The 27010-nt window shown below is 36.8% G+C and overlaps 3 protein-coding genes and 1 non-coding gene across 8 annotated transcripts; 3 read left to right on the forward strand and 1 right to left on the reverse strand.

Annotated features, from left to right (window-relative positions):
* The first annotated feature begins 53 nt into the window (after positions 1-53).
* LOC124453269 lies at positions 54-9824 on the forward strand. 4 transcript variants are annotated; one of them, XM_047004048.1, is made up of 13 exons: positions 54-295; positions 871-989; positions 1107-1223; positions 1336-1429; positions 1609-1740; positions 2847-3036; positions 3438-3933; positions 4764-5683; positions 5904-6010; positions 6740-6845; positions 6925-6999; positions 7898-8098; positions 9631-9824. In XM_047004048.1, exons 2-13 carry the CDS (start codon positions 899-901, stop codon positions 9721-9723), a joined length of 2622 nt encoding a protein of 873 aa, XP_046860004.1. In that variant the 5' UTR covers positions 54-295; positions 871-898; the 3' UTR covers positions 9724-9824. The 4 variants fall into 4 exon arrangements, with proteins under 4 accessions (XP_046860004.1, XP_046860005.1, XP_046860003.1 ...); XM_047004049.1 differs by lacking the exon at positions 54-295 and adding an exon at positions 384-536; XM_047004047.1 differs by lacking the exon at positions 54-295 and adding an exon at positions 418-603.
* LOC124453274 (NEDD8-conjugating enzyme UBE2F-like) lies at positions 9728-11400 on the reverse strand. The gene is made up of 9 exons (XM_047004056.1): positions 11194-11400; positions 11053-11082; positions 10886-10951; positions 10672-10739; positions 10526-10596; positions 10401-10458; positions 10277-10309; positions 10124-10186; positions 9728-10048 (listed from the first exon to the last, which is right to left on the reverse strand). Exons 1-9 carry the CDS (start codon positions 11396-11398, stop codon positions 9998-10000), a joined length of 645 nt encoding a protein of 214 aa, XP_046860012.1. The 5' UTR covers positions 11399-11400; the 3' UTR covers positions 9728-9997.
* A 331-nt stretch (positions 11401-11731) lies between these two features.
* Positions 11732-26750, forward strand: LOC124452453 (ubiquitin conjugation factor E4 A-like). 2 transcript variants are annotated; one of them, XM_047002994.1, is made up of 28 exons: positions 11732-11898; positions 12099-12365; positions 12663-12787; positions 12932-13102; positions 13472-13536; positions 13724-13806; positions 13940-14148; positions 14306-14470; positions 16018-16119; positions 16636-16731; positions 17373-17562; positions 18160-18243; positions 18342-18394; positions 18981-19088; positions 19436-19579; positions 19690-19760; positions 19852-19929; positions 20468-20585; positions 20675-20789; positions 20873-20958; positions 21491-21589; positions 21692-21775; positions 21896-21999; positions 24487-24583; positions 24700-24872; positions 25070-25175; positions 25309-25418; positions 26099-26750. In XM_047002994.1, exons 2-28 carry the CDS (start codon positions 12122-12124, stop codon positions 26211-26213), a joined length of 3195 nt encoding a protein of 1064 aa, XP_046858950.1. In that variant the 5' UTR covers positions 11732-11898; positions 12099-12121; the 3' UTR covers positions 26214-26750. The 2 variants fall into 2 exon arrangements, with proteins under 2 accessions (XP_046858950.1, XP_046858951.1); XM_047002995.1 differs by having other exon boundaries at positions 11751-11921.
* LOC124453782 lies at positions 23685-23806 on the forward strand. The gene has a single exon (XR_006951185.1). It is a non-coding gene; the product is annotated as a U5 spliceosomal RNA (small nuclear RNA).
* Positions 26751-27010: the final 260 nt, after the last annotated feature.

The following is a 27010-nucleotide window of genomic DNA, read 5'->3' on the forward strand; positions in this document are numbered from 1 at the left end:
GGAAAAGTTTGTGTTCGTTTCCATTAAAGAAACAAGATTTTTGCGTGATAAATGAAAAGATAACGCTTATGTAACGTCTTTATGAAATCGGATAATGGAGTAGGCGGCTTTCATTCCGTGTTTCGTAATGCTTTTAATTCTGTCCTGAACTTGTACGATTAAAATAAGGCCTTCCTACGTTGCATTCACATTTTCTTTAATCTTCTCATGTGCGACTACAATCTTTCATCGATTAACATCAAGCTTTCTGAGCACGGAGTTGTGTTTTGACTGTAAATACTCAATTACGGTCAAGGTATGTCGAGTTTGCAATTGATTGATATACAATCCTTATAAAGAAAGCGATTAGTGTTAAAAAATAACAAAATATTGGACAGGTCTAGGGAATAGGGGCTTAAGTATCAGTTGTATGTTGTTTTTTTTTTGAAAATGATGCGTGTTCCAGTGAATTCCAACGAAAGAAATGATAATTAATGTGCCAGACATAAAACGCCTCCTGACAGTAGGAAACCTTTCTTACCTTTGTCATATTTGAGGTATCGACTTTATTCCTTGATTTATTCAACAGCTGTTTTGTGTGTGACTGTTCATTTTCAATAACAGGTTATTATTATTGTATTGCCATAATATCTATACATTTCATTAACATTCTTGAGAGGCATGGATTCTTTAATCATTTTATAAACAAATTCAATTGTGTTGTGTTCGTCGCATGAAATTGAGCACGAAAGATCTTTTAGTAAAAGCTGTTGACTTTAGTGAATCGACAAAGCAATAAATTAGCGAATTTGCTTTCTTTTGTTTGCGGTCGAACTTTTAAACTATGCCGACTTCTTGGTATTTGACATGCTAGACGAAAATCTTTACTAGATGGCATTGTTTTGATGACGAACGAAGAATGACTGAAAGTGGAAGTGAGACCGAGAAACAGGATTATGTCGTGACGCTGGAGGACAAGAATTCCTGCCATGAAGTGCTCAAGTCGAAGAGTAAGTTATGCTGTAATGAATTTCAATTGAAATGTTTTAAAACAAAAATGCCAAACATTAACGAGAACAGGAAGCGTAATTGCTATAACGTGTATTGTGTTCGCTTTGAAATTGCAGCGAAGGATGACATCAAGACTAACACTTCCTCCGTTATACTATGGATTAAATCTTTGAAAGAAGATAACAGAGCACCTTCGTTCGATGATCCCACGTCTGACCATCCATTGCACTCAGGTATTCATGATCATATTGTTTTGAAAAATCTGTGAGGCTTTCCAGGAACTTGAGTGGAACGATTTGTGCATGATTTGATTTCATTGCTTTTCACGAACAAATTTTCTTCAAGGCTTCGGCAATGATTCAGATGATTTACAGCTCGGTGCAGATGCTGCCACTCTCCATGAGAAACGCAGGCCTTATAAGCACTTGCCTCCTTTATGGTAAGTTAACTGTTGTTGCCAGATAATTGGTAGGATTATTGTGCACTGTGTATATAACCATTTCCATAACATTCTGATTTGCCAGTGTTTGTGGTTTGTAGTCATTGTACCATGAACCCTTGATGTGTCAAATATTATAACAGTTGAGTTTATAATTTCAATATTGTACTTTGTTCTAGGCTTGATAGTGACTCGGACAGCAGTCATCCCAGGTTGCATTCGTGGACTGGACGTCAATCGTTGCTTTTGAGTCGACAGTCATATGACAGATCCTTGGATAGTGACACTTCTGGCTTATCATCTGTAACGAGGTGCTTAAACTAACAACTTCTTAAATTGTGGTACTTTTTAATGCGTTTTGCATGGTAATATGATGTTTTCGAAATTCTGACTTAGATACGGTATAGATTATTTCATCAGAAATTTGGCCAATATTTTTATGAAAGATATTCTTTGTCCCAAGGCTGTTACAGAGAAAGATGTAGTGTAGCCAACTAGTAACTTTGGTCCTGCTATGCAAGGAAATACTAATAATAATTATCTGAAATGAACATGACAGAACAAACAGTTACAGGCGGGCTACACTACTGAAATAGAAAGGGTTGTAGGTTAAGCCATAGCAAGAAAGATGGTTTGTGGGATGGTGGTGTATCACAATTTTCATATATTCAGTTTTGCCCAACTGAGTTCTTTTGTAATAGAATTTCCCCCCTCTCCTCCGAATCAACCTTCTAGCTATGGCTAAGTTTTCATACCTATTCTACATGTACCAATGTTTTTGGCAAAATAAAACTTTATGTCTATTCTGTTGTTCAAAAGCGTAACAAAACTACCCAGTTTTTGATTGACAAAGTACGCAATATCCATTTTAACTGACAAGGAAGAACCAATTAATGTTTTCACAAGTCATAAAGGAGATTTCTCGCCTTTGAAAGACTTTATGTTAGTAACTACATCCATTCCATACGTAATTTGCTTTTGAACACCCTGTATATAATGAGAATCCCTTATTTACAATTTTTACAATTTTTATTAAATGAGGGGATAGTTACAATGTTTCCACACATCTCCTTTGATCAGTGAGCATTTCATTTTTCTTTGTATTCTTCTTCTTTTGTGATAATTTGATGATTGAATGTACTCAAATTGAATCAATTTGTTTTTTATGTATTTTTCCAACTGTGATAGCCTCACTAACTTTTTACTTTCAGGATTGTATATTAAAGCATTGCAACTATTTACATCCGTTTTATGCAAATTAGTGTAATTGCACAAATTTACATTAGCCATTACGTGGTAAAAATCATCTGAAAAACTTTGCGAAAAAGGACCGAAACCTCATGTAGAAGCGTGATGATTGAAGTTCACACTTAGTTTGGACCTGCTGTTTGATATTTTTTGCCGTTGTTTTTTTCAGCGTCTCCAGTCTCCTAACCGCGCGCGAAAGTGACCCGGAAGACGTGTTGAGGGGCTTGGGTTTTCGCACTCCAGGTGTTTTGAACAAAATCCCAGACAGGTTCATCAAAACCGGAACGGTCTGTTACGGTGTTGATTCACAGCAATTTCTTGCTGACTTAAAAGAGGATTCAGACGGCTCACCGCATTCTGTGAGTATTTTTAACCTCCCGCGTCAAGCTAAGTTGTGTTTATCAGATTGAGAGATGAATATAAATGTTTATGTAGAAGATACGATATACCTAATCATCTTCATCCAACATATTGCAAGAGATTTTCATAGACTTTTCTTTTATAAACGTCGGCGACTTCATAAGTGCGTCTGCCTTTTCAAAGTTGTCGCTTTTCTTTGAATGACGCTACTGAGAATGAATGCATTTTCTCGTTCCTTAGGAAAGAGAAATAACAGAATGAAAGTACTAAATCATTATCATTTAGAATATCAGAATATTGATCACGTGTGCACTTTCATATGTAGTAGATAACACCGAAGACTTTCGCTTATCGATTTTATTCCCACTTTTCATATTTCTCTATCTTTGGATTTTGCTAGAACTCCGAAGTGCCTCCTTGGATTATGGCGAGGATGGGCGACATCCCCAGAAAATTTTGGTCCGACGCCGAAGAAAGACACGACACATTGCCGATTTTGAGTAAAATCCAATCTCCAGTGATAGAATCTACTACACCTGACGAACTTAAGAGCGAATCCCCTTCGCGCTGTACAAAAACCTATCCGCCGTCAAAATTTGGAAACTACCTCGAACCTGTCACGGAAGAAGTGGAGGGCGGCTCAACAAGTGGAAGTTTGAGTCCGTTGAAGTCGTTGAGTTTGGAAAGTCGTTCGACCTTGAAGTTCAACAGTTTGGAATATCCCGGGTCAGATTTATCTCAAGTCCCTTCATTGTTTGATCTATGGCAGACAAAAGAAGAAGTAAATGAAGCATCGAATGACGACGGAACGAGATCCGGTATTATCTCGATGAACAGCGGAGAACATTCTCCGAGAACGCCCACTACGAGTTATGTCCCCGAGAATATCGAAAACGGTAGGTGATGCTAGTTGAATGTGATTGGCCTTTTTCATAGAGCTCTTCCCTGTTTATAAGTAGTCTGCATTTTAATCCTTAAATCAGTTTGGTCTTTCTGCATTACAAGAGGCGAGAAAGTCTGGAATCACTGTGATCAATCTTCATGTTGGCTTCGATATGTAGCCAACTCGTTTTCGGCCTCACTGAACTCAATCACTTCAAACGACCTGCTACAAACCTACATAAGCTTCAGCGATGTATTCAAATATTCTTTATTTTGCTAATCATGCAGATTGGGAAACATGCGTGAAGTCGGCTTATCTTATAAGATGTTTTAATCGTCACATTATGTAAAATCGTGCCGATAAGTTCGAAGGACAGACCACCAAATGATACAGTCTCGTTAGTTAAAGAATTTAATGATGATTGTGTTTTGAAATTTACACAGCACTACTCTTATACACGGTTGAAATTTGTTTTTGCGATAGAAGGATTCTTTAATCCGTTCTGCATTTCATTTTACAAAATTTCGAATGACGAATCCTGTGAAAAAAAAAGGGACTTTCGTTTACGTTCCAGAAATCATTGGTAATCAGAAGTCTGTTTACGTTTTTGTCTCCAGACCAATGAAATGTCATAAAATTCTTCCTCAAAAAGATCTTTAGAAACATATGGGTCACGCACGCTTTTATATAATTTTTACTTTTTAAATATGCAAAATAACAGATGGCTTTATGGAAGATATAGCCCAAAGAAAGCCTTCTTCACAGAAAACAGCCATTGGGTGCATTTTATGGAATTTTTATATGAATATATCTCGGTATTCTTTGATTTCTTTCACACTGTAGGCCACAGCGAAGATTGGATCGACAGATCTCGTAATACTACAGTTCCTCAACGGAGATCATCTGCCAACGAAAGTACTTGCGATTATTTGAGGTCAGAACGCGAGAATCCAGCCGTACCGTCGTTATCGGAGTACACAAACACGGGACCAGTCGCAAACGTGGCAATAGTCGACAGTCATATTGACAATATGGAAAGTAATGTTGAAGTTGATCGTGAAATGAACAGTGAAAAACGTGTAAAATACCCGCTTTCCTTACGCATACCGACTTTGACGATTTCTGAGCCGACTGAGAACGCTCGCAAATTATCCTCAGTTGAACCTCCAGATACTACCAAATTATTGCCTGTTCATTTGGAGGAGAAAGCTGGCAAAGTTTCAGAAACTTCTTTCGACAAATCATTTTCGGGAAATGGGCATCGTTGTTCTACACTTATTCAACTAAATTCCTCAACATGTCTGTCGTTGGCCAACAGAAAACATTTTCAAATACAGTTTACGTGCCCCGCTCCCAAGGCAAGACGTTCTAGGAAGTTTTTGAGCAGAAATCGTAAAAATAGAGAGTCGAAGCTTTCCATAATGAAGCCCAAACATCGTGGACAGTTAACTCTGTTTGATGGGGAAAGTTCTCAAACGATATCCTGTTTTCTTGATGTAAAACCCCAGAAAAACGTTGTCCGTTCTCAGGACACCGGTGAAACGGTCATTGAAGTTTTTAGAAATGAAAACGAGACACTTACGTCGTTGACAGGGAGCTATTCGGAGAATTCAGTTTATTACAAGGAGCGCAAAGATAGTAGTCTGAAGTGTGAAACTATCAAAACGTCGGAAAAATGCGAGTTTGAAGATGATCATAAGAATAATAAATACGGTTTGCACGACGATAACAGCGAGTGCCTACGGAATGACCAAACAATCGAGGTACTTATGACGGCCTAACTTTTATAGTTATTAGTGAGAATTGGCAAACACGACGTATCCTGTAAGACGCCGTGAAAATGGCGTAAATATAGCGTGGACCCAACCATATATGCGAATATCCCGCAGTTTTTACGCCATTTTCACGACTTTTAGACGATACGTCGCGTTTGCTAAATCTCTCGAATGTTTCTGTCGTTCCTAACTTTGACGATTCTTTCAGGACAGGTTAGATGGTCTGGAAAATACTCTCAGAGGAGTTAAAATGTATAAAGCTGGCGTTCATTTGATGCAGTTGGCCTCGTCTTTTGAAACGGCTTTACACTCAAGGTAGTTATGCAAACATCTGCCTTTTTGCGTTATCTTCCATTCGTGATGTACCAAGACCCAAAGACGTACTGGAGTTATATCTGCTGAGGGAGGTTATAAATATTTCCCCCAATTCGCAATGGAATGCCAAACTTATGCAAAATACCCATCGTACTGTCTTGCTTCTGTATTTTCTGCCCGACTAATGTTAGGGTTAGTGCTCTAGGAACTTCAAACTTTCTTACAGCTGCCGGTTCCTGTGAGAACTTAATCAAGGTCCTCTAGGGATCTTAAATACGATCTTATCTTAAGATCTTGTGAGATCCTGTAGGATCGTAAAGGATCTTAATTAAGATGCAAGATGTTCGTTAAGATCTCGTAGGATCACATGCGATCTTAAAGAATTTTAGCCAGGGTCTTGTAGCATACTTTGAGAACTTAATGGATCGAAATTAAGGTCTCGTAAGTTATGAACACGATCAGGAATTTACTCGTTCATGTAAACGACCCTTTTGTTTTGTATGAAGAAATTGGGCGCAGTCTTGTGAACAAGAAGTTATTTTTACATTGAAAAATCCTTTGATGTATTCATTGTATCGATTTAAATGGTAAACGGGATAATTTAACTGGTATTTAACGATCGCTTCCCATGTTAATTGTGGAATGTTATTCCCAGCTGATAAAATGTTTGAGATAATATTACGAAGTTGAAAGAACCAAGTCGTCATAATTCAGTATATTTAATTGCAGATATGATGCAAAGCGCTCATGTGACGATTTGTTGAGTAGCATACAGCAAGAACTGAAGCGACTTGAAGATTACATGTTACGTTTACAGAACGAACTGCAAGGGATTGTAAGTTTGTAGATAGAAACGGTTGCCGTGTATGTCCACACGAGGATAAGTGTTTTTGGTGTTTTGTTCTTCTTTAAAGCAGAAAAAACTGAAGGATAGCTCGGGAAAGAAAACGAACGTCGAAGAGAGAAGAGGAAGCGATTTCTCGGATATTGTAAGCCATCGTCTTTTACAAGTTTTTTTTAGTTTTCTTTTTTTCATAATAAAACTATTGCAAACAGTATTTTAATGTCAGATTACTCCTGATGAAGACACTAGACTGGTGTACAGAAAGACTGAATTTTGAACATCAGTGGCCGGTTGCACGAAGCCTGGATAGGGTTATCCATTGGATAACACAAATTTTCAAATTTGTAAAAAAGGTGCTTGTATTTGTCTTGCGACAAAGAAATTTCGTTATCTTCGAAACAATATTTTTTCCTTGATTGCTCAGTTCGAATCTTATATTTTTTGCTTTTTAAAAGTTTTTATAAAAGTTTCAAAAAAATTGCTATCCAATGGATAACGCTATCCAGGCTTCGTGCAACCGGCCCAAGATCACTCTTTATCAAGACACTAGACTGGAGTATATAAGAACTTTAGTTTCAATAACTGATGAAAACACTAGACTGGAGTATATAAGAACTCAAGTTTAAACATCAGATCACTCCTGTTGAAGACACTAGACTGGAGTATATAAAGACTGAAGTTTCAACATCAGATCACTTCTGATGAAGACACTAGACTGGAGTACATAAGAACTCAAGTTTCAACATCAGATCACTTCTGATGAAGACACTAGACTGAAGTATAAAAGAACTCAAGTTTCAATAACTGATCACTTCTGATGAAGACACTAGACTGAAGTATAAAAGAACTCAAGTTTCAATAACTGATCACTTCTGATGAAGACACTAGACTGGAGTATATAAGGACTCAAGTTTCAACATCAGATCACTTCTGATGAAAATACTAGACTAGAGTATATAAGGACTCAAGTTTCAACATCAGATCACTCTTAATGAAAAATCTGTGAAAGTTATCTTTAAACTGATATATACTGTTGCCAACAGACGCGGCAGTTGCTTCAGGAACAACTGAAAATCTTCTCTACCATTTCGAGTGCCGCTGCAACGCCATCGTCGACACCAAGCTTGTCACGAGAGCCAAGTATATGTTCGGATACCCCGGATGTACTACGTAATACTGACGTCATGAAACTGCGCAAAGAGATGCAACAGTTGCGTCAAGACAGTTTGGGGCACAATGCAACGGTGGGTTTTATAAATATCATCGTTCTCTGTTGTTCATTCATCACTTCTTACACTGATACACGTTATCTTAGTTTATATTTTAGTCAGTGTAAAGACTGTTCTCGTTCTCTGTTGTTCATTCATCACTGCCTACACTGACACACGTTATCTTAGTGTATGTTTTACTTTGTGTTAACACTGTTCTCGTTCTCTGTTGTTCATTCATCACTACCTACACTGACACACGTTATCTTAGTGTATGTTTTACTTTGTGTTAACACTGTTCTCGTTTTCTGTTGTTCATTCATCACTACCTACACTGACACACGTTATCTTAGTGTATGTTTTACTTTGTGTTAACACTGTTCTCGTTCTCTGTTGTTCATTCATCACTACCTACACTGACACACGTTATCTTAGTGTATGTTTTACTTTGTGTTAACACTGTTCTCGTTCTCTGTTGTTCATTCATCACTGCCTACACTGACACACGTTTTCTTAGTTTATATTTTAGTCAGTGTAAAGACTGTTCTCGTTCTCTGTTGTTCATTCATCACTACCTACACTGACACACGTTTTCTTAGTGTATATTTTAGTCAGTGTAAAGACTGTTCTCGTTCTCTGTTGTTCATTCATCACTGCCTACACTGACACACGTTATCTTAGTGTATATTTTAGTCAGTGTAAAAACTGTTTTCGTTCTCTGTTGTTCATTCATCACTACTTACACTGACACACGTTATCTTAGTTTATATTTTAGATAGTGTAAAGACTGTTCTCGTTCTCTGTTGTTCATTCATCACTGCCTACATTGACACACGTTAACTTAGTTTATATTTTAGATAGTGTAAAGACTGTTCTCGTTCTCTGTTTTTTATTCATCACTGCCTACACTGACACACGTTATCTTAGTTTATATTTTAGTCAGTGTAAAGACTGTTCTTGTTCTCTGTTGTTCATTCATAACTACCTACAGCGACATACGTTGTCTTAGTTTATATTTTAGATAGTGTAAAGACTGTTCTCGTTCTCTGTTGTTCATTCATCACTGCCTACATTGACACACGTTATCTTAGTTTATATTTTAGGTAGTGTAAAGACGGTTCTCGTTCTCTGTTGTTCATTCATCACTACCTACACTGACACACGTTATCTTAGTTTATATTTTAGATAGTGTAAAGACTGTTCTCGTTCTATGTTGTTCATTCATCATTACCTACACTGCCACACGTTATCTCAGTTTATATTTTAGTCAGTGTAAAGACTGTTTTCCTTCTCTGTTGTTCATTCATCACTGCCTACACTGACACACGTTATCTTAGTGAATATTTTAGTCAGTGTAAAGACTGTTCTTGTTTTCTGTTGTTCATTCATAACTACCTACAGCGACATACGTTGTCTTAGTTTATATTTTAGTCAGTGTAAAGATTTTTCTCATTCCCTGTTGTTCATTCATCACTTTATCTTTGTTAAAATGTCAGCTAGTGGAAATATTTATGTACAAAGTGACCAACAAAACACTGTGTTTTCATCTTTCCTTATGTATATTTCAGTTAAAAGACGAAATTCTCCAAGAAGTAAGAAGCGAGATACGCGAATGTTTTAAAGAATATTTCAATGAAAAATCCTTGAGAAATTCAAAATGATACCTTTGACTATTACAAAATCTTATTATTTATTAACATATTACTTATTTAAAGTTTCCGAATGAAAATAATAAAAAAAATTTAAATTTTTGTCCATAAAATTAATGTCCAACTAAAGCAGTAACATAAATCGATCTTCCCTAACTACTTACAATAAATATGTTTTGAAACTTGAGTATCTTATAGGCCGGTAAACTTTTTTACATTAAATTTCAAATATCATACAAATTTTTTTGTACAGAGTGAAGAAAGGTGGGTTTAGTCAAAATGTCTGCTATCTAGCATAGAGATCAATATATAGAAGGACTTTTTTCTCAAATTCCTCCTAGATACCAAAAAATTGATGAGAAATGGCAAGGTTTGTTTAGAGCAATCACTTTATAAATATTAGGTCGTTTACCTTTTCATTTTTATGTTGCTCTGCCGCTTTTGTGTTCAATGCATCATCAAAGTCAAGCAAATCCTTATTTTGATGAAGAAAGAAATAAACTTATCCATATCTTGGATACTAAATTTGATAAATAAGCCTCAATTCGACAAACATTCAACTCACTGTGAACAATGAATTGATTCCCCATATCAAATCCTACATTTAGAAAGAATCATAACTTTGTAGGTAAAAAAATACTACAAGTGGGAGATGAGACAGATAAGAATTTGATCTTTTCAAAAAATACCTTCAATTTTCTAGTTGGTGCCCACCCTGATCCATCGATTGTGTGTTCTCTCAATAAACTGTAACGAAAATGATTTAACTTTTGTTAATTTAGTAATAGGTGACATATTTTTCGCTATGTTTCACCTTAAACATATTTGTCCTTCTTCGTTGATGTTAGGATGCCATATTTTAGTTTTGCAGCTTGCCATTGGTGGCTACAAAGTAGAATAACTTCACAATATGAGCTTAAGTATTCTGTATTGAAATGCATAAGATCAATCTTTACAAACCTTTATGTTGTATTCTTCAGGAATATTTATGTGAAAGCAAAATTTACCACCCAACCAAAATCCTTCGTCTATATAACAGTAAGGAAGCAAGGAAAGATTTTAACTTCAAAAAAAGATGAATTGAACCTATGTATCGTTATGGATATTTGCCAGGCAGAGAAGAACTGAATGTTCCAGTGCAGGCTGTGTTTGAAGGTAAGTAAACTTGTATTACCTGGAGTTACTGAAAGATCAAATACGCTCAAGACATCTGGATCCTTAAAACAGACTGTGCAAGTGTCTGAAATGAATGCAATGTTTTTGGAGCAAAAATCTGAACTATATAGTCGATCTTTATGAATGATAAACTACCATTCATAATACACACGTATCATCACTAACCTGGCAAATTTTCCATCATTTCCGGCACCTCTGTAAGTACAAAAGCAGAAATGAACATTCAAAGATTGCAAAAATATGTACGAGCAACACATTCAGCATCATTCCGACAAAATGTACATTTAGTATATTTAGAAATATCACCTTTTGTTAATAAAACGTCGCGAACAGATAACACGTTGCTGCTTCTTTGAGGAGACTTTTTCTCCTTTTCCTCGCGAATTTTTTTCGACAAGGTAATCATGCTATTAATCAGATCACTTGTCAAAACTACTCTTCTATATTTCGAGTTACTTTGTTTATGTTTTCTGTTCACAATGCGAAAGAGCCGGCGATGAAACGTGGGCATTCTAAATACACCCCCCTTGTTAAGAAATTTAAAGGCAATATTTCAGGGGTGGAAATAATATCAAATAACTCAAATACCTAAAATTGTTCAATAAAATGAGAAAAACGTTCAGCATTTTTTCATAGTCCAGGTTATGTACGTATCTGAGTGTGCATTCGTTTTTAATGTCAATATAAAGAAAGATATTCAGGAAAATTCGAAATCAAAAGAAGCTTGATAATTTATATTGTTGACTTTGTATGAAATTTATAGAACAATTAATGGGGTAATAAACACAAATTGCAACTCTGGCGTGCCGCTGACTTATACAAATATTACAGGCTCAGATTTGTATGTTCCTTCTTTACCATAAAATTGTGCTGACAGACGAAAATTTGGCAAATCTTTGCTCGCAAATGGTTAAAATACGTAAGGAAATTATTCTTTACTAATACTTTAAAAGTCTTGAAAGGTCGCAGGGAACTTTTTCCAATGATTTCTTTATACTGTACTTTTGAAAGGTGGGTTTTTCTTACTTGTACAGGTACAGTTAAATTTCGTACAAATATTCGAATTTAATGATCGAGAATTTATTCGGAAAGAATGAAACGATGGCGCAATTTCCAAAAGACATTTCTTTTGCATATAACTATGATATCTTATGTTATTATTAATCACTAGCTTTAAACAAGAAAGATGATCTCTTTATCTCTCTCTGTAGGAAATTATTTTTAAAGATTGAGGATGACTGAAGCTTCAAGTCCAATAGATTTGGATGGAAACCCTTTTGCGGCTCTTTTTCCATCCATGGAAGACGCTGTGCTTTGTGCGACACTGCTCCATACTACAGAAGAAACTTCAAGTTGTTCGAAGAATTTGATTGATGATGATTCTTCCATGCTCGCAGAGACTGACGATCAGACCTTCGATGTCAATTTAATCTTGAATAACCTACTGCAAAGAGTATTTTTGATAACATTGCAAAGAAGTATGAGAATTTATTGAATAATTGAGGTCTTGATTCGGACAAGAAATCTTAGCATGGTGTTTGCTTGCATAGTTGTAAGCCAACACTGTTTCTGTCATCTAACACCATCAAGATTTTAATTTAAAATATTACAATTGACTCAGCCAACTATCTATATTTTACATAATACAATATACAGAAACATACCTACAAATTTTGCTGACTAGTAGCAAAATGTATACCTTTAAAATATCCATGTTTTTTGATAACGGCTTTTCCTTCCACACATTGTTTGATTAAAAATATTTTTTCTTTTAGATCAGTCCGAGAGTGATAATGATCGACAATATGGAGGCATCCCCCGATCCTGTGTATATCTTCCTGGTACAGTGGGGGATCTTAATGGATCAATGCAATACCTAAACTGGGAGATATTGGATCAGGTGAGATAGAGCATGATAACAAATGGGAAAGTTGTGATTGTTTGCTTTCGGGTTGAGGCAATTCATTGCAGTTTTAAAGCTGTAAACTGAAGATTGATCATTTTAAAGTATGGTTGGTATTGAATTTAAATATTGCATGTTTAGGCCCTGTTAGAAAGGTTAGTGATGGAAAATCCTGCTGACAAAATTGTGGAAGCATCAGGATGCAAGAACTCTCCAAAGTATCTATTAACCTCGGACGCAGCGGACAGAGAAGTGATCTCCTATCTCTGTGGGTGCTTTCATCGAAGACTTCAGGAGGGTAGAAGATGGAAGGTCAGTCTCTCTAAATTTTTTGAGCTGTAAATAGAAATGGTTTGAACCTGGGAGTTTTGTTGGGTGTTTGTTGATGATAACAGTCAGGTTAGTGCAGTTCTAAAGATGAAGATGAATACTGCCAGGGCAGTTGAAATGACAATCAACATCTTCAGTAACACCAACAGTCCTTCTCAGGTCAACACTAACCTGCACAATCAACAATTTCGAACATTTGTTGAGCTAATATATAACATAATTTTCCAAGTCTCCGTAGGTCGTTGTATCTGGACATTTTATGTCAACAAATCTTTTTGCAATGTGCAAGCTATTAACTCAATTTAATAGCAAGTTGAAAACTTTGCAATGACATGCAGCTACCCTTTTTAGGAAGAGTACGATTTATTGATGTACTATTTGCAACAATGTGAAGACTATATCATTTCTTATGTGAGGTGGGTATTTGTTGTATATTTTTAAGGTACCTATCTCATTTATCTTGCCCCACAACCATTGGCCATAAGCTGACAAGGGGGTGATATTTGAGATGGGATCTGAAATTAAGTGTAATTAACTTTCTCTCTATTGCCATCTTTAAAGACATCATCGAGTTTCTGATGGAAAGCTTTTTTTATTTTTTAGAACATGTTTGGGGCAGCCTGATATCTTTCCTGCCCAACAACCGCACGAAGAGTTTTTCAAACAAATGTTGAGCATGACAGAAGGTAGGAAATGAACTAGTAATATCGCTTTACTAAAAATTGCGGGCTTTTCGACGGATATATGAGTTTGTTTAACTGTAAGCTTATGCGGAAAACCAAATTATTTCATTCATATAAAGTCGATTTTTCCGATTAGGCGATGAGTTTTTTCAGTTGTACGAAAGCCTGATTGAAGATGATGGAACGAAGAAAATGGAGAATCGTGAGATTAAAGATATGTTTAATCCCGTTGTTGAGATGGCTGTCAAAAAGATAATGTCGACCGAAATAACCATGATACAACCGGAAGTTACCCCAATGTTAAACTTGTTGTTTGTCTTTTCTCAGAATGAACATTTAGCTGAGGTATTTAACAAAAAACTTAATTAAAACCGAAACAATTTTTTACATCGCGATAAATAACATGTATGTTTGCTTCGAATAGCTCAAAGCCAGTCTTTTTAATTTTTTGATTAAGTAACAATTTTGTGCATGGTAAATTTATGTTCAAACGTTTTTACAGCTTCTTGTGAGTTCTCCTTCCTGGATTCCGTTCAATTCATCAGTTCGTGGGCCTGGTGGTCGTTTTGCAGAACCAGAAATGGGGGGCGTCCAATTCGAGAGAAACTCAATATTGGGTCTTTTTCTTACAGTTTCTAGTATTCCTCATCAATTTGTTAGACACCAGGTACGTTGCTGCGAATCTTTCATACGGAGAGGGGGTTTCACGAGAGATATTTGTATTCATGTTGAAGCATTGAATTGTGGATAGTGAAAAATTAACTGCAGTGAACAAGAACAGTCTTGAACTACTAAAAAGACAAACTAAGATAACGTGTGTCAGTGTAGGTAGTGATGAATGAGTGGCAGAGAACGAGAGAAGTCTATAAACTCATTAAACTATAAACTAAGATAACGTTTGTCAGTGTAGGTAGTGATGAATGAACAACAGAGAACGAGAACAGTCTTTACACTGACTAAAATATAAACTAAGATAACGTTTGTCAGTGTAGTAGTGATGAATGAACAACAGAGAACGAGAACAGTCTTTACACTGACTAAATTATACACTAAGATAACGTGTGTCAGTGTAGGTAGTGATGAATGAACAACAGAGAACGAGAACAGTCTTTACACTGACTAAACTATAAACTAAGATAACGTGTGTCAGTGTAGGTAGTGATGAAAGAACAACAGAGAACGAGAACAGTCTTTACACTGACTAAAATATAAACTAAGATAACGTTTGTCAGTGTAGGTAGTGATAAATGAACAACAGAGAACAAGAACAGTCTTTACACTGACTGAATTATACACTAAGATAACGTGTGTCAGTGTAGGCAGTGATGAATGAACAACAGAGAACGAGAACAGTCTTTACACTGACTAAAATACAAACTAAGATAACGTTTGTCAGTGTAGGCAGTGATGAATGAACAACAGAGAACGAGAACAGTCTTTACACTGACTAAATTATACACTAAGATAACGTGTGTCAGTGTAGGCAGTGATGAATGAACAACAGAGAACGAGAACAGTCTTTACACTGACTAAAATACAAACTAAGATAACGTTTGTCAGTGTAGGCAGTGATGAATGAACAACAGAGAACGAGAACAGTCTTTACACTGACTAAAATATACACTAAGATAACGTGTGTCAGTGTAGGCAGTGATGAATGAACATCAGAGAACGAGAACAGTCTTTACACTGACTAAATTATACACTAAGATAACGTGTCAGTGTAGGCAGTGATGAATGAACAACAGAGAACGAGAACAGTCTTTACACTGACTAAAATACAAACTAAGATAACGTTTGTCAGTGTAGGCAGTGATGAATGAACAACAGAGAACGAGAACAGTCTTTACACTGACTAAATTATACACTAAGATAACGTGTCAGTGTAGGCAGTGATGAATGAACAACAGAGAACGAGAACAGTCTTTACACTGACTAAAATACAAACTAAGATAACGTGTGTCAGTGTAGGCATGAATAAACAACAGAGAACGAGAACAGTCTTTACACTGTCTAAATTATACACTAAGATAACGTGTGTCAGTGTAGGCAGTGATGAATGAACATCAGAGAACGAGAACAGTCTTTACACTGACTAAATTATACACTAAGATAACGTGTGTCAGTGTAGGCAGTGATGAATGAACAACAGAGAACGAGAACAGTCTTTACACTGACCAAAATATAAACTATAATATGGCATTATTCATTTAGAATTATTTTGCTAATCCGTCAAAACAAAGCCACGGTGAGCTGGAGGCCACAACGTCACAATTGAGAGAGAACATTCAATTGTACTGTAACAAACTTACTCGGGTAAGAATGTACAAATAAAATCCATAAATTGATTAGAACTGTGCGCTTAACCGAAAAACCTCGTTCTTTCGGTCCTTTTTTACGCTTCTAAAAAGTGTGATTTCCGATTAACTAAACAGTTCAGCTGCTTTTTTCTATTCAAAACTGCATGAAAGAGTCCCATTTGGAAATGCTCCGCACAGCTCTAAAATTGATGACAATAAAGTGTTTTGCTCGAAATCCTGAATTCAGTATGATTTTGTCGTAAGGTGCCCTAGTTTGGACCAGGTTTTTGGTTTGTGTATGCGATCGTTCTTTTGTGGCCATCAGGCTTTCGGTTGAGCATGAGAATTGTTTGATTGCTGTAGACTGAAAATTTGAAAGAGCTTTATCTAAGGGTAGGGAAATATGAAGCCCTATAGCTCCCTAGCTGCACTCGATCCATGGTAGATGTAACGATGTGTTTCTTCCTTTGCCTTTTGTCAATTCCATCCTTGCCGGACTTCCTTGATCTTTATTGTTTTTATGTTCATTTAGATATTTAAGAACCTACTAAAGGTATGTCGAAAATCAAAACACGGCATTCTTCAATGGATTTGTCTTTGTCTTTCTGCGAACGGAGATCGAGCGAAGGTAATCTCGCCCTGATGAATCTACATGCGCTGTTTTGTCATCTGTAAAAAGATCGGGGAGTCGCTTCCACGAAGCTCAAATAGCATCTTCCATTCGATAGCGGTTCTTTGAAGCTCTAAAATTATTAAACTTTCATGATGAGCGTGGCATTCAATTAACTGTAAAGTTCAATTGATTTTATGGATCTTCGTCCGTGAATACGGTGAAAAGCACTTCCTGAAACCGATCATACTTTCTAACACAATAAAACGTCATATATTACTGCGTCATACATAAATGAGTGCAATTTGATTTTGTGATTTTCTGTCACAAAGCACTAGTTCTCTGCATTAAAACATTGAATTTTCGATATTGCGTACGAGCGTTTGGAAAAACAGTGCATGCTTTTAGCTTTTGGTGTCTTTTTTATTTTTGTCACGTTGTTTTTCGTGAACCGCGAATTCATTCGAATCATTTCATTCGAGTTGACGTCTGTGTTTTAAAGTTTGGTGAACTGGTGATCAATACTGAAAATCCTGTTCTTCTGTAACTCTTAACTAAGCTTGGTTGTCTAGAGGTTTATTTGAGGCATGCGATACAGTTATATTGCGCTAAAGATGACCTCGCTTCAAATGTTGAAATTTTCTGTTGCTTTCACATAGATGGCGAGCAATCCCGACCTTTTAGCCGGCGATGGATTCTTTTTGAACTTTGGGATGGTGCTTTTATCCCTGTGTCAACCGATTCTCGATCCTAAATCCTCTAAACTCATGAAAATCAATCCACGGATCGGTAATTCAAGCACATCGCGGGAAAATGGCCAAGACGAAGAAAACATTCTTGATCCTCAAGGTGAAGCTCACTGGATAATTATAACACGTTTGTAGATGTAGATCCTCCAGGTTCGTAGAGTCTTGAGAAAGATTGTTGATGTTGATGTTGACTGACGTTTCGGCAACCTTAGCTGTAGTCATCTTCAGAGTCAAAAGATGTCGAAAACGTCAGTCAAGATCAACACTAACAGTCCTTCTCAGGACTCTGCTAACCTGGACGATCTACATCTACAAACATGTAACGATACTCCCGGGTCCAAACCATTTACTTGATAATTATTACTACAAAAGTGAATATTTTATCGCTAAATGTGCAGTAACTTTAGGTTTGAATCCATTTCATTAATGGCACACATTAGAATTAGTGCTATCTACACGCACTGACTACCACTTTTGTGCTGTGCGCAGGAGCCTGAGTTGTGATGTATTTTGCCGGCAATGAGATTTTCGTAAACGTCTATTTAAATAAATGTCCTAACTACAAGAAATCTACGGTAAACTTACGAAGTTATTGTAAAAACTTCTTCAGAAACAGTATTTTACGTATGACAGATAACATGCACGACGCTTTATTATATCTTAATTTATAAAATGCTGATGGAGTCCTATTTTATAGACTTGCGTGTAATGGAGGTTCACATTGATGGTCCTGGTTTTACGAAAGAACTCTTCTACATCACCCATCGCTGTCTTGTAATGGGTAAGCTTTAAAATCCGGCCTTTATTTTTGCTTTCAAACAAGCCGGGCATGAAACGTTTCTTTCCCGACTGAGCAAGAAGTATTTTCATTTTCAACAGGCTTGCATGTAACCATTGAGAAGTACCAAACTTTATCCCAAGAATTATCTAAGGTGAGATCATTTTGATGGGAGAACAATGTGGATCATATTTTTCTCACCTATATTGCATGGGCACAACTCGTCGTTTGAGTAACTGCTGACCAGTATGGATTGTTTTAAGGAGGAAGAAAGTACAGTTACTGTTACAAAGAAATGAAATTTATGAATATCTTCCATCCCTTTTATATAAAACATTTCCGTATGGAGAATTATTTTGAGATGTTTATGTATAAAGTATGGTTTTGTCTTCGCTTTTTGAATTTTGTATCATTTACGTGTCAAAGGCTTGAGTTGATTGATTCAAACCATGGTAAGTACACGGGCGAAATTGAACCTACCGGTGTTATTTTTATGCGCTCATAGTCATTTGTTTTGTCTAACATTTAATACTGAAACATTTTCACTCCATAAGATTTTCGAAAACTATCCCGGATGCGGAAGTAAACGCGGCATAATCCTCCACTAAGGTCAGCACAGTGGACCCGTTGACAAGCTCTAATGCGAGAGCTTCCTCTTCTTTGCGTCTTTTCTTTTAAGCCTGCTTATAATGTCGTGATTTTTTATCACTCGTGACGTCATGATTACGTCATATATATAGGTTCAGGAAGACTACGATCAAGCGCTTCAAGAGGTGCACGACAGGGGAATTCGTGACAGATTACGCGAAAAATTGGAGGAAGGTGTCGAGAAACAACTGTCTATAAAGGTAGCAGGAACAATTGTCAATAAAGATGGCAGGAACATATCAATGTGCCGTCGAATACACTTTGTATTGTGAAATATAGTTCTGCTTGCCAATCTCAGCTTGAAGCCAAACTGTGAAGAAACGTGTCGATAAATCGATTGATGCTAGGGATGTTCACATGACCTACTTATCGGATATCGAGTTTAACTGAGTATAGATTTATCGGATATCGGATTTTACTGATTATAGATACTGACTGGATCATATCGAATACCAGATTATAAGGATGCAGTACATCCCTACCAGTGTATACGCTCTGTACAATTGTGTTTCTCTTGTCCTAATAATCGAATCTTTCCTTTATTTAGTGTCATTTGTTGCATCCGGGTCTCCTTGAACTTGCTTTGAAATTTTACATCACCACTTCCGTTTGGTTGATCCAAGTACTGATTGCTCAGGACGATCTCGAGCACATGGTTTATCACGAGCCATCAATGGCTGTATCATTAGAGGTCAGTGGTTTTGCACGTGAAAGCTTTTGCGGGACATTCCTCGCCTACGGTGGCACGAGTCAGCGGCATGAAATCTATGGTTACAATGCGTGTTTTTTGTCGTTTTTTAGAAGGGTATTGGATTGCGCTATATTCCAGATTTTATTATCGAGAAAATTATTGACATTGTTGTATTTTTACGGTGCGTGGTGTACAAGTCTGTTGAATGATCACATCTTCTGTTTGGTTGTACGTATTCAGAGCATTGACTAGTTTTCTTTTTCGATTTGTAGACGTTTTAACGAGGAGACTTTGGAAAGTGCTGGCGAAAACCTGGAGCATATTCTTCAGTTTGCCACCATTTTTATCAGGTATATTTGCGCGGGACTTTCGATTTTTTTCCCGTTCTCTGCCAATGTGGTCCTGTTATAAAGGATGCGTTGATAAATTAGCGACCGTCTCAAGTTCATCTATTTCTTGATTGTCTATTTGTTTTTTGTTGAAAAATTATAACAGTAGTTGATTTGGTACATTCTCTCGAATACTCTTTCAGTATGTAGGCCATGAATTGTATGAATTATATGAATTATACAGCTTGCAGTACGACCTGAATGTTGATTTGGGTTTTTTGTTTTGGTGCATGCAGTTTTTTCCACCGGGGGTGGGGGGGTGGGGTGGGAAGGCCAGAAATATTTTTGAATATGGTATAATCAAGAAATACTAGAAGAAGTGATTTTTATTGATTACTGTTTTAATATAATTTTTCTCGGGTCACCTCACGATAATTGATAAGGGGGGCGGGATGATGGAGGTTGAAAAATTGAACGTGGAGATAATACCGGCTTCTGGTTTATGGTATCGATGCTGAAGTACATTTTCTTTGACATCTTTTCACATTTTATCGCACAGTAAATCCCAATGCATTAAGAATCCACATTTGCGAGCGAAGATTGTGGACGCTCTGGAAGCGTTACTTCCTATAAGACCGGAACAAGAACTTGAAATGAGAAGATATTTTCCTTCAATGGTAAGGACAACTTCTATGTATCTATGTCCGGTCGGGTTTTAATTACCGTTAACATCGTCCGTTTCGCGTCTCCACATTTAATTTTACAGCACAATCGACGAAAAATGTTTGAGAATTGTGAACTCGCCGCGAAAGAGCTCGGTCCTGGTTTGTTGTCTATATTTTGTGATATCGAAAAGGGGGATTACTTTGAACAGAAATTTGGTAAGCACTTAAGCGCGTTGTGCTGTCATGAAAAATTATTAAAGCGTTGAAACAATGGATTGTATTTCGTTTTTATTTTTTAGGCTATCGACATCGGATGTACACTGTTCTCGAGTTCATTTGGTCGTTGCCTCGTTATAGATCCAGTATCATAGAGCTAAGTAAACAGGTATAAACAGTGGGTATAAATAGAAGCGGGCGATTTTTTTCTTGTTGAGGAAAGCGAACTCTGTGAAAGTTTAATAGACTCTCCTCAATGGTCATGCTTACCATTAACCGAAATGCATTATGGTAAAATCAAAAGTAGAAAATTTTCAATTTCGTTTTCAATGATGAATAAAACATATTTGGGTTGTGTAATTTATTATATTGTGAGCAAAAGCTCTCAAAGCGTCATTGCTAATTGTTTATTGTAAGCAAAGACGTGGACGGGCTATTTGCCTCTCTGAACTTATTGCCTTTAGTAAACTGGTTTCCTGGAACAATCTGATCGGCTTGAATGAATGGATTGGCTTTAGCAAACTCAATTGACCTATGTAAACTGACTGGCTTTAATTTACTGATTAGCTCGAAAAGCTGATTGACTTCAATAAACTTATCGGCTTCAATAATATGAAATGCAGGAAAATTCTGCAAGTTCCGATGAACTGAAAAGAACGTTACGTCTTTGATATCGTGAACTTTGTTATTTTTTATTGTAGGTAGAGGATGTCGATGGCGAAAGCAAGCCAGCCGTATTTTTATTCTTTATCAATATGCTCGTTAACGATGCGACCTTTTTATTGGACGAGGCTTTAACCGTAAGAGCTCACTAATTGTTATCTTCATCTTTCAATTGCAAAGCGTTTATTTTGTTCCATGTACATCTGTCCGGAATCTCATCTTTCGTTGTTCTTTCATAGTATCTTACAACCGTAAGAACTTTGCAGATGGAGCGTGAAAGAGGGGAATGGGACAGTCTGCAAGCACCGTTTGCCCGAATGGAAGTGAGTGAATTGGTTGACCAAAGTTACTTGTAGAAAAACTGAGTGTCTAACTTGAAGTAACGAAAGCAAAACGCTGATGGCCCTAGTTAAATTATTGAATAATATACATATGGTTTTTAGAAAGAGCGACAATTAGACAACTCGATGAAAATGGCTCGCACTCACAATATACTCGCAAACGAGACGGTGAAGACCTTGGCTTATCTCACTTTGGATATCAAAAGGTTTGCATAGATTAGCATGAAATATCTAAAAGTTTGCATAAATCAGCGAAAGGAATGTTTAGCTCAGGGGGCTGCTCACCATTGCCACTGACAGGTAGGGGCCTGGTTCACGCGAGTAGAATAAGCACGAACGTCGAGACTTTTGTCTATTGCTTTAGAGGTTTATAAAGACAAAGAAATTGGGATTTTCTTTAAATTTTTTTTTGTTCTTCTTTTGTTCTTCTCTTAGCTTATGCTTGAATTTTTTCCTTATGCCTGCGCTTATGTCGATGCTTATGTCACATGCTTTGTTGATTATCTTTGTTTTATCTTTTGTCTACGCTTGTGCTTATCCTTATTTCACTTGTGTGAACCAGGCTTAAAAATTCAAGTTGGGGCATGCGAGTTTTGTGAGTCTTTTGAGTTCGTGATGAAAAGCGAGTTTTCATATATTATGTGATCGAGGAGGTTCTCACAGAGAACTAATTTCACTATATGTTGTGCAGAAATAGTATCAAAACTAGTTTTATGATTTTATAAACGGAAAACGCGCATGCCATGCGCAAACAATAGTAATGTCCGCCATTATTGTATGCGTAAAACGATGGAGAAATCCCAAGGTGTTTGGCATTCAGCGTTTCAACGTTGCTTCAACGTTTTTCGCTCGAGCTGCGTTACAAATTTTACTATATATGAGAAATAATGGTTCGTCGGTCAGATATGAATTTTTTCGGCGACGCAAAGTTTAAACATTTCTTGGACACGATTGACGCTGATTAACATCCTAACACGGTTTTATATGCACATGAAAAACATGTGACTTAGACCAGATTTGAACTCGCACCTTCGGGATACTAGTCCGCTTGGTAGCTCAACAAGTAGAGCGGCGGACTAGTATCCCGAAGGTGCGGGTTCAAAGCTCGTCCTAGTCATATGTTTTTCATGTACATGTAAGAACCGTGTTAGGATTTATATTATATTTAATCTCTGATGATGGCTTTGGAATATTGACGCTGAAATGAAGCGTTGACAGTACGAGATATTGATTCAAATGTAAAGCAAGCTAGACCGTCCAACGTAAGGAAGCTAAACTCTGGAGTTTAAGTTGCTTCGGAATCATACTTAACGGCGTTATTAAGTACGATCATCATGAAGTATTTGCGCTAGAACTTCGTTTTTTTGGAGTGGTCTAGGGCACAGAAATACTGAGATTCATTTGAGGGAGGTGGTGAAGCGTGCGAAATATTTTCTCGTGGAAATGTGAGGGAAATATGACTGTAAACTAGGTCAGATTTAAAACATGAAACATAGGACTGTATCGGAATACAATCTTTGGAACAAGAAAACCGACTTAATCGTATAATAAGAGGTAAATACAATCATACAAATCAGCATTTTCACTGAAGGAATTTAGCATTGTGTGAAACGAATTATGGTTGTTAAATTCGAATTGAACGCGATGTCTTAGCAAAGAATAATCTTATACTGACGCATTGTTTTGCATCATTGCATATGTTAACACTAAATTCAGTTTATAAACGGTTATAAAAAATCTAGATCCTTAGTGCGCATATCTTTATTGCAGCACTCATTCTGACAGTGTTCGATTTTTTACTACGCATGCTCATTATCAATTTACTACGCACCGCAATTCAATGAGCTTAATTCTTCATATAAAGAATATAGAAACTCTGATTATTATTCACAAACTCTGGTTTTCCTTCAATCCGCGTATAAATCTTTCGCCTTTTACTAAAGATTTCCGTGGAGGAGAACAACAGAATGAGTCTATAGACTAATTTTTCTTCACCCTGCCTAACGGCGGGTATATCTTCTATTGAAATATCAAACACGTTGTCTGATCAACTGTCCAGTCACTAATCAGACTTTTATACGTGGTGTATATGAAGAATCATTTGCGCACAAAGGTCAAGCTTACTATGAGTTCAAACAAAGAATAACATGTGCGCTCTTCATCAAATTTTCTGAAATTTGCGTACTTTGTAAAACAAAACCCAAACTTTCATACCAAGAAAACAAAATTGATTTGTATCACATATCATTCGCGCTTGCACATGTCTTCAAATCGCGGTTTCTGCAAGTTCCGTAAACCACCGTAATGTTTTTCGAAATTGAATTTTCTGGTACCCATACTAGCAGAAATCTATAAGATATTTGGTTAAATTTATAGCACAGCTGCTTCTCATCTCCGTTCTCTCCTTACCACCTATCATTTGGTTGACATATGGCGCACCCAAAATCCTCAAGACCGCTTTGTGGCGTAATCGTATGCACACGATACGCTGTCGGTTGACCGGTTCTATATACCGTCGTCCCTCTCTCTGGCCAATGCTTTGTCTACAGATATTGTACCGTACCCATATTCTTACCACGACGCAATAACCCTTTCCCTGCAACTTAGAACAGACCATCTCAATGTTGGTCCAGGTCTCTGGATGAAAAATAGAATGGTGATGTTTGAACGAACCCAATGTTTTCCTTTTATAGACCGTTTCGTAGTTCAGCGATGGTTTCCAGAATAGCCGAAATGTTAAATTACTTTCTTGTTAAACTTGTTGATAGGAAGAAAATGGGAGCCCTCAAGGTATGGTGAAAAATCTACATCGAAATAGATAGCCTAGGCTCCCAGCAAGATTTAAACGATGGTTATTTTGTGAATAGTAGCTAAAAACGACGTATAACAACAGAATTTCATTAAAGGTAAAAAGTTTCGATGAACTTCATTTCAAACCAAAGCAACTGGTCTTCGACATCGTTTCAATCTACCTAAACCTTTCTGATGGCGATGAAAACGACTTGTTTTGCAAAGCTATCGGGGATGATGGTCGTTCATATTCGGTCACCTTGTTTCACGATGCCAAACGGGTTCTGGGGTAAGTGAGCAAGATTGTTGACATCCGTTTATTTGTACTGTCGAATCGGTTTTCTGGTGTGTGTTTTGTTCTCTTTGTAGCAGCACAAGTGCTATAGTTTCATAGTTAATCTCTTATGTTGATCAAATCCAAAAACTTAAGTATTTGCCGTGAAAATAGTGTTTTTATAGATGTGGTTTTCGATGATTATATTATAGACAGATCGGGACATCCGTTGATGTCATAAAGAATTTTGAAAAGCTGGATAAGAAGATACAAGTAATTGTCAAAGAGCAGAAGGAAATTGATGAATTTCTTCCCGAGGTGAGATAATCGCTACATAATCGAATAAGTCCCAGAACGGTAACTTTAACTTTAGTATTGAGATGTTCCAAATGTTGTGACAGCTTGAGGAAACCATTTCTCGCTTGAGATTATCTGAAGTTTTTTTTACAAGGCACCAGAAGAATTTCTTGACGCCATCTTGTGCACACTGATGTCGGATCCGGTGAAGCTTCCTTCCGGGAAGATTGTGGACAAGGCTGTGATTATAAGGCAAATCTTAAGGTAAAATATGCTTGGTTTGCCAAACTTTCCCAAATGGAGCATTACTTCACAGCTATATATGCTTGAAAAACAATGGCTTTGGTAGCTCTAAAAGTTATGGCTATTCTTTGCTCACTATGCTTGTGATAAACTAGTATCGAAACCGTTTGAAAAAGCCGCTTGACATTACTTCCAAAAATTTTAGATGTCTTGACGAATGATTTATAGTCTGGACTCATGGCTTGCCAAGACCCTGTTGAAAATCATTTCATTTAACTATTTACCATGCAAACTATTCTTTTTCCCCTCTATGGTTTTGCTAAAAATATTCTTTAAATTGAATGTATTTGTGCTTGATCACATGATCCCGGTAACCAGGATACAGCGAGGCGTGAAATGATTTTTAAGCGCAAATCTTACCACTTTTTCTTACAAGCGTCATATGTCATTTTACTTATAATTTTCAAATCATGCAAATTATTTGTTTTCATTTTAAAGGTTTTGTGAATTTTCAAAGTCAGAACATACAGAAATTGTTCAGTTAATTTTTTGTTGTAAAGTATATAGTCTTTTCCATTTGCTAAAATGATTTAACGCTTCGCTGAATCCCGGCTACCGGGCTCATGTAAACAGCCCGGTTTGATCTGAAAATTTTACGTACTTCTGCGAAACGTATAAATGAGATCCCATTATGATTTCAGCGATCCTATCGATCCGTTCAACCGGCAACCGCTGACAGTAGAGATGCTTGAGCCAGTGCCTGAGTTAAAGGAAAGAATTGAGCAGTGGCTGAAAGAAAGGAAGATAAAAAAATAACAGGATGAAAAACTGGCTTTCATTGGCAAAATTTTACCTTGCAAAGCAACTGTTCAATTGCCTTAGCACGCCTGTACACATGGTCCAAGTTTGTGTCGGAAAGAAATCGACCGATGTCTGGTAGACAAAGGAATCATAAACTTTACTGTGTACATAGTTGAATGATGTACACTAAAAGCGCATCTGATTTTATTTCATTTCAAATGTACTCCCTACTTACTAATGATACAGTTTATTTTAAATTCTTCAGACAAGTTAATCTCTGTCTGTTATTAACGTGTTGGTAATCACTGTCTGTTATTAACGTGTTGGTAATCGCTGTCTGTCATTGCCAATATGCTGTTTGGTTAATGAAAGTTGACGTAGAAACCTGTTCTTTCTCCTCGATTTACTTTGAAGTAATCGCTGTTTTTGGTGAAATTAATTTAAGCGCAATTCGTTTCTAATGGGACTGATGCATGTAGCCCGTAGTCATGTACTTTTTTTTGTTTTGGCCAATGAACAGATTACTCTATGTCAATCAGACATAACTCCATATGTGTCTTGCATATATATTTATTTTCTGCTTGACTTCAAATGAATCAACTCAAACCTGTCGATGTAATGAATGCATACGACGGAACGTTGGAAGATCTTTCATTACGTGCGACTCATTTATAAAATGAAGCGTGAATTGTTTCGGATATTGAGTGGATTAAAAACTCTTTATCAAAACGTTTTTGCGGGCAAACAGTCCTCGAATGATGGATGTTTTCGTCGTTATATTTGAGCTTATGCATTCTTTTACTAATGTTGTG

This window comes from Xenia sp. Carnegie-2017, unplaced genomic scaffold, assembly GCF_021976095.1.
Source record: "Xenia sp. Carnegie-2017 unplaced genomic scaffold, XeniaSp_v1 HiC_scaffold_25, whole genome shotgun sequence".
NCBI classification, from domain to species: Eukaryota; Metazoa; Cnidaria; class Anthozoa; order Malacalcyonacea; family Xeniidae; genus Xenia; species Xenia sp. Carnegie-2017.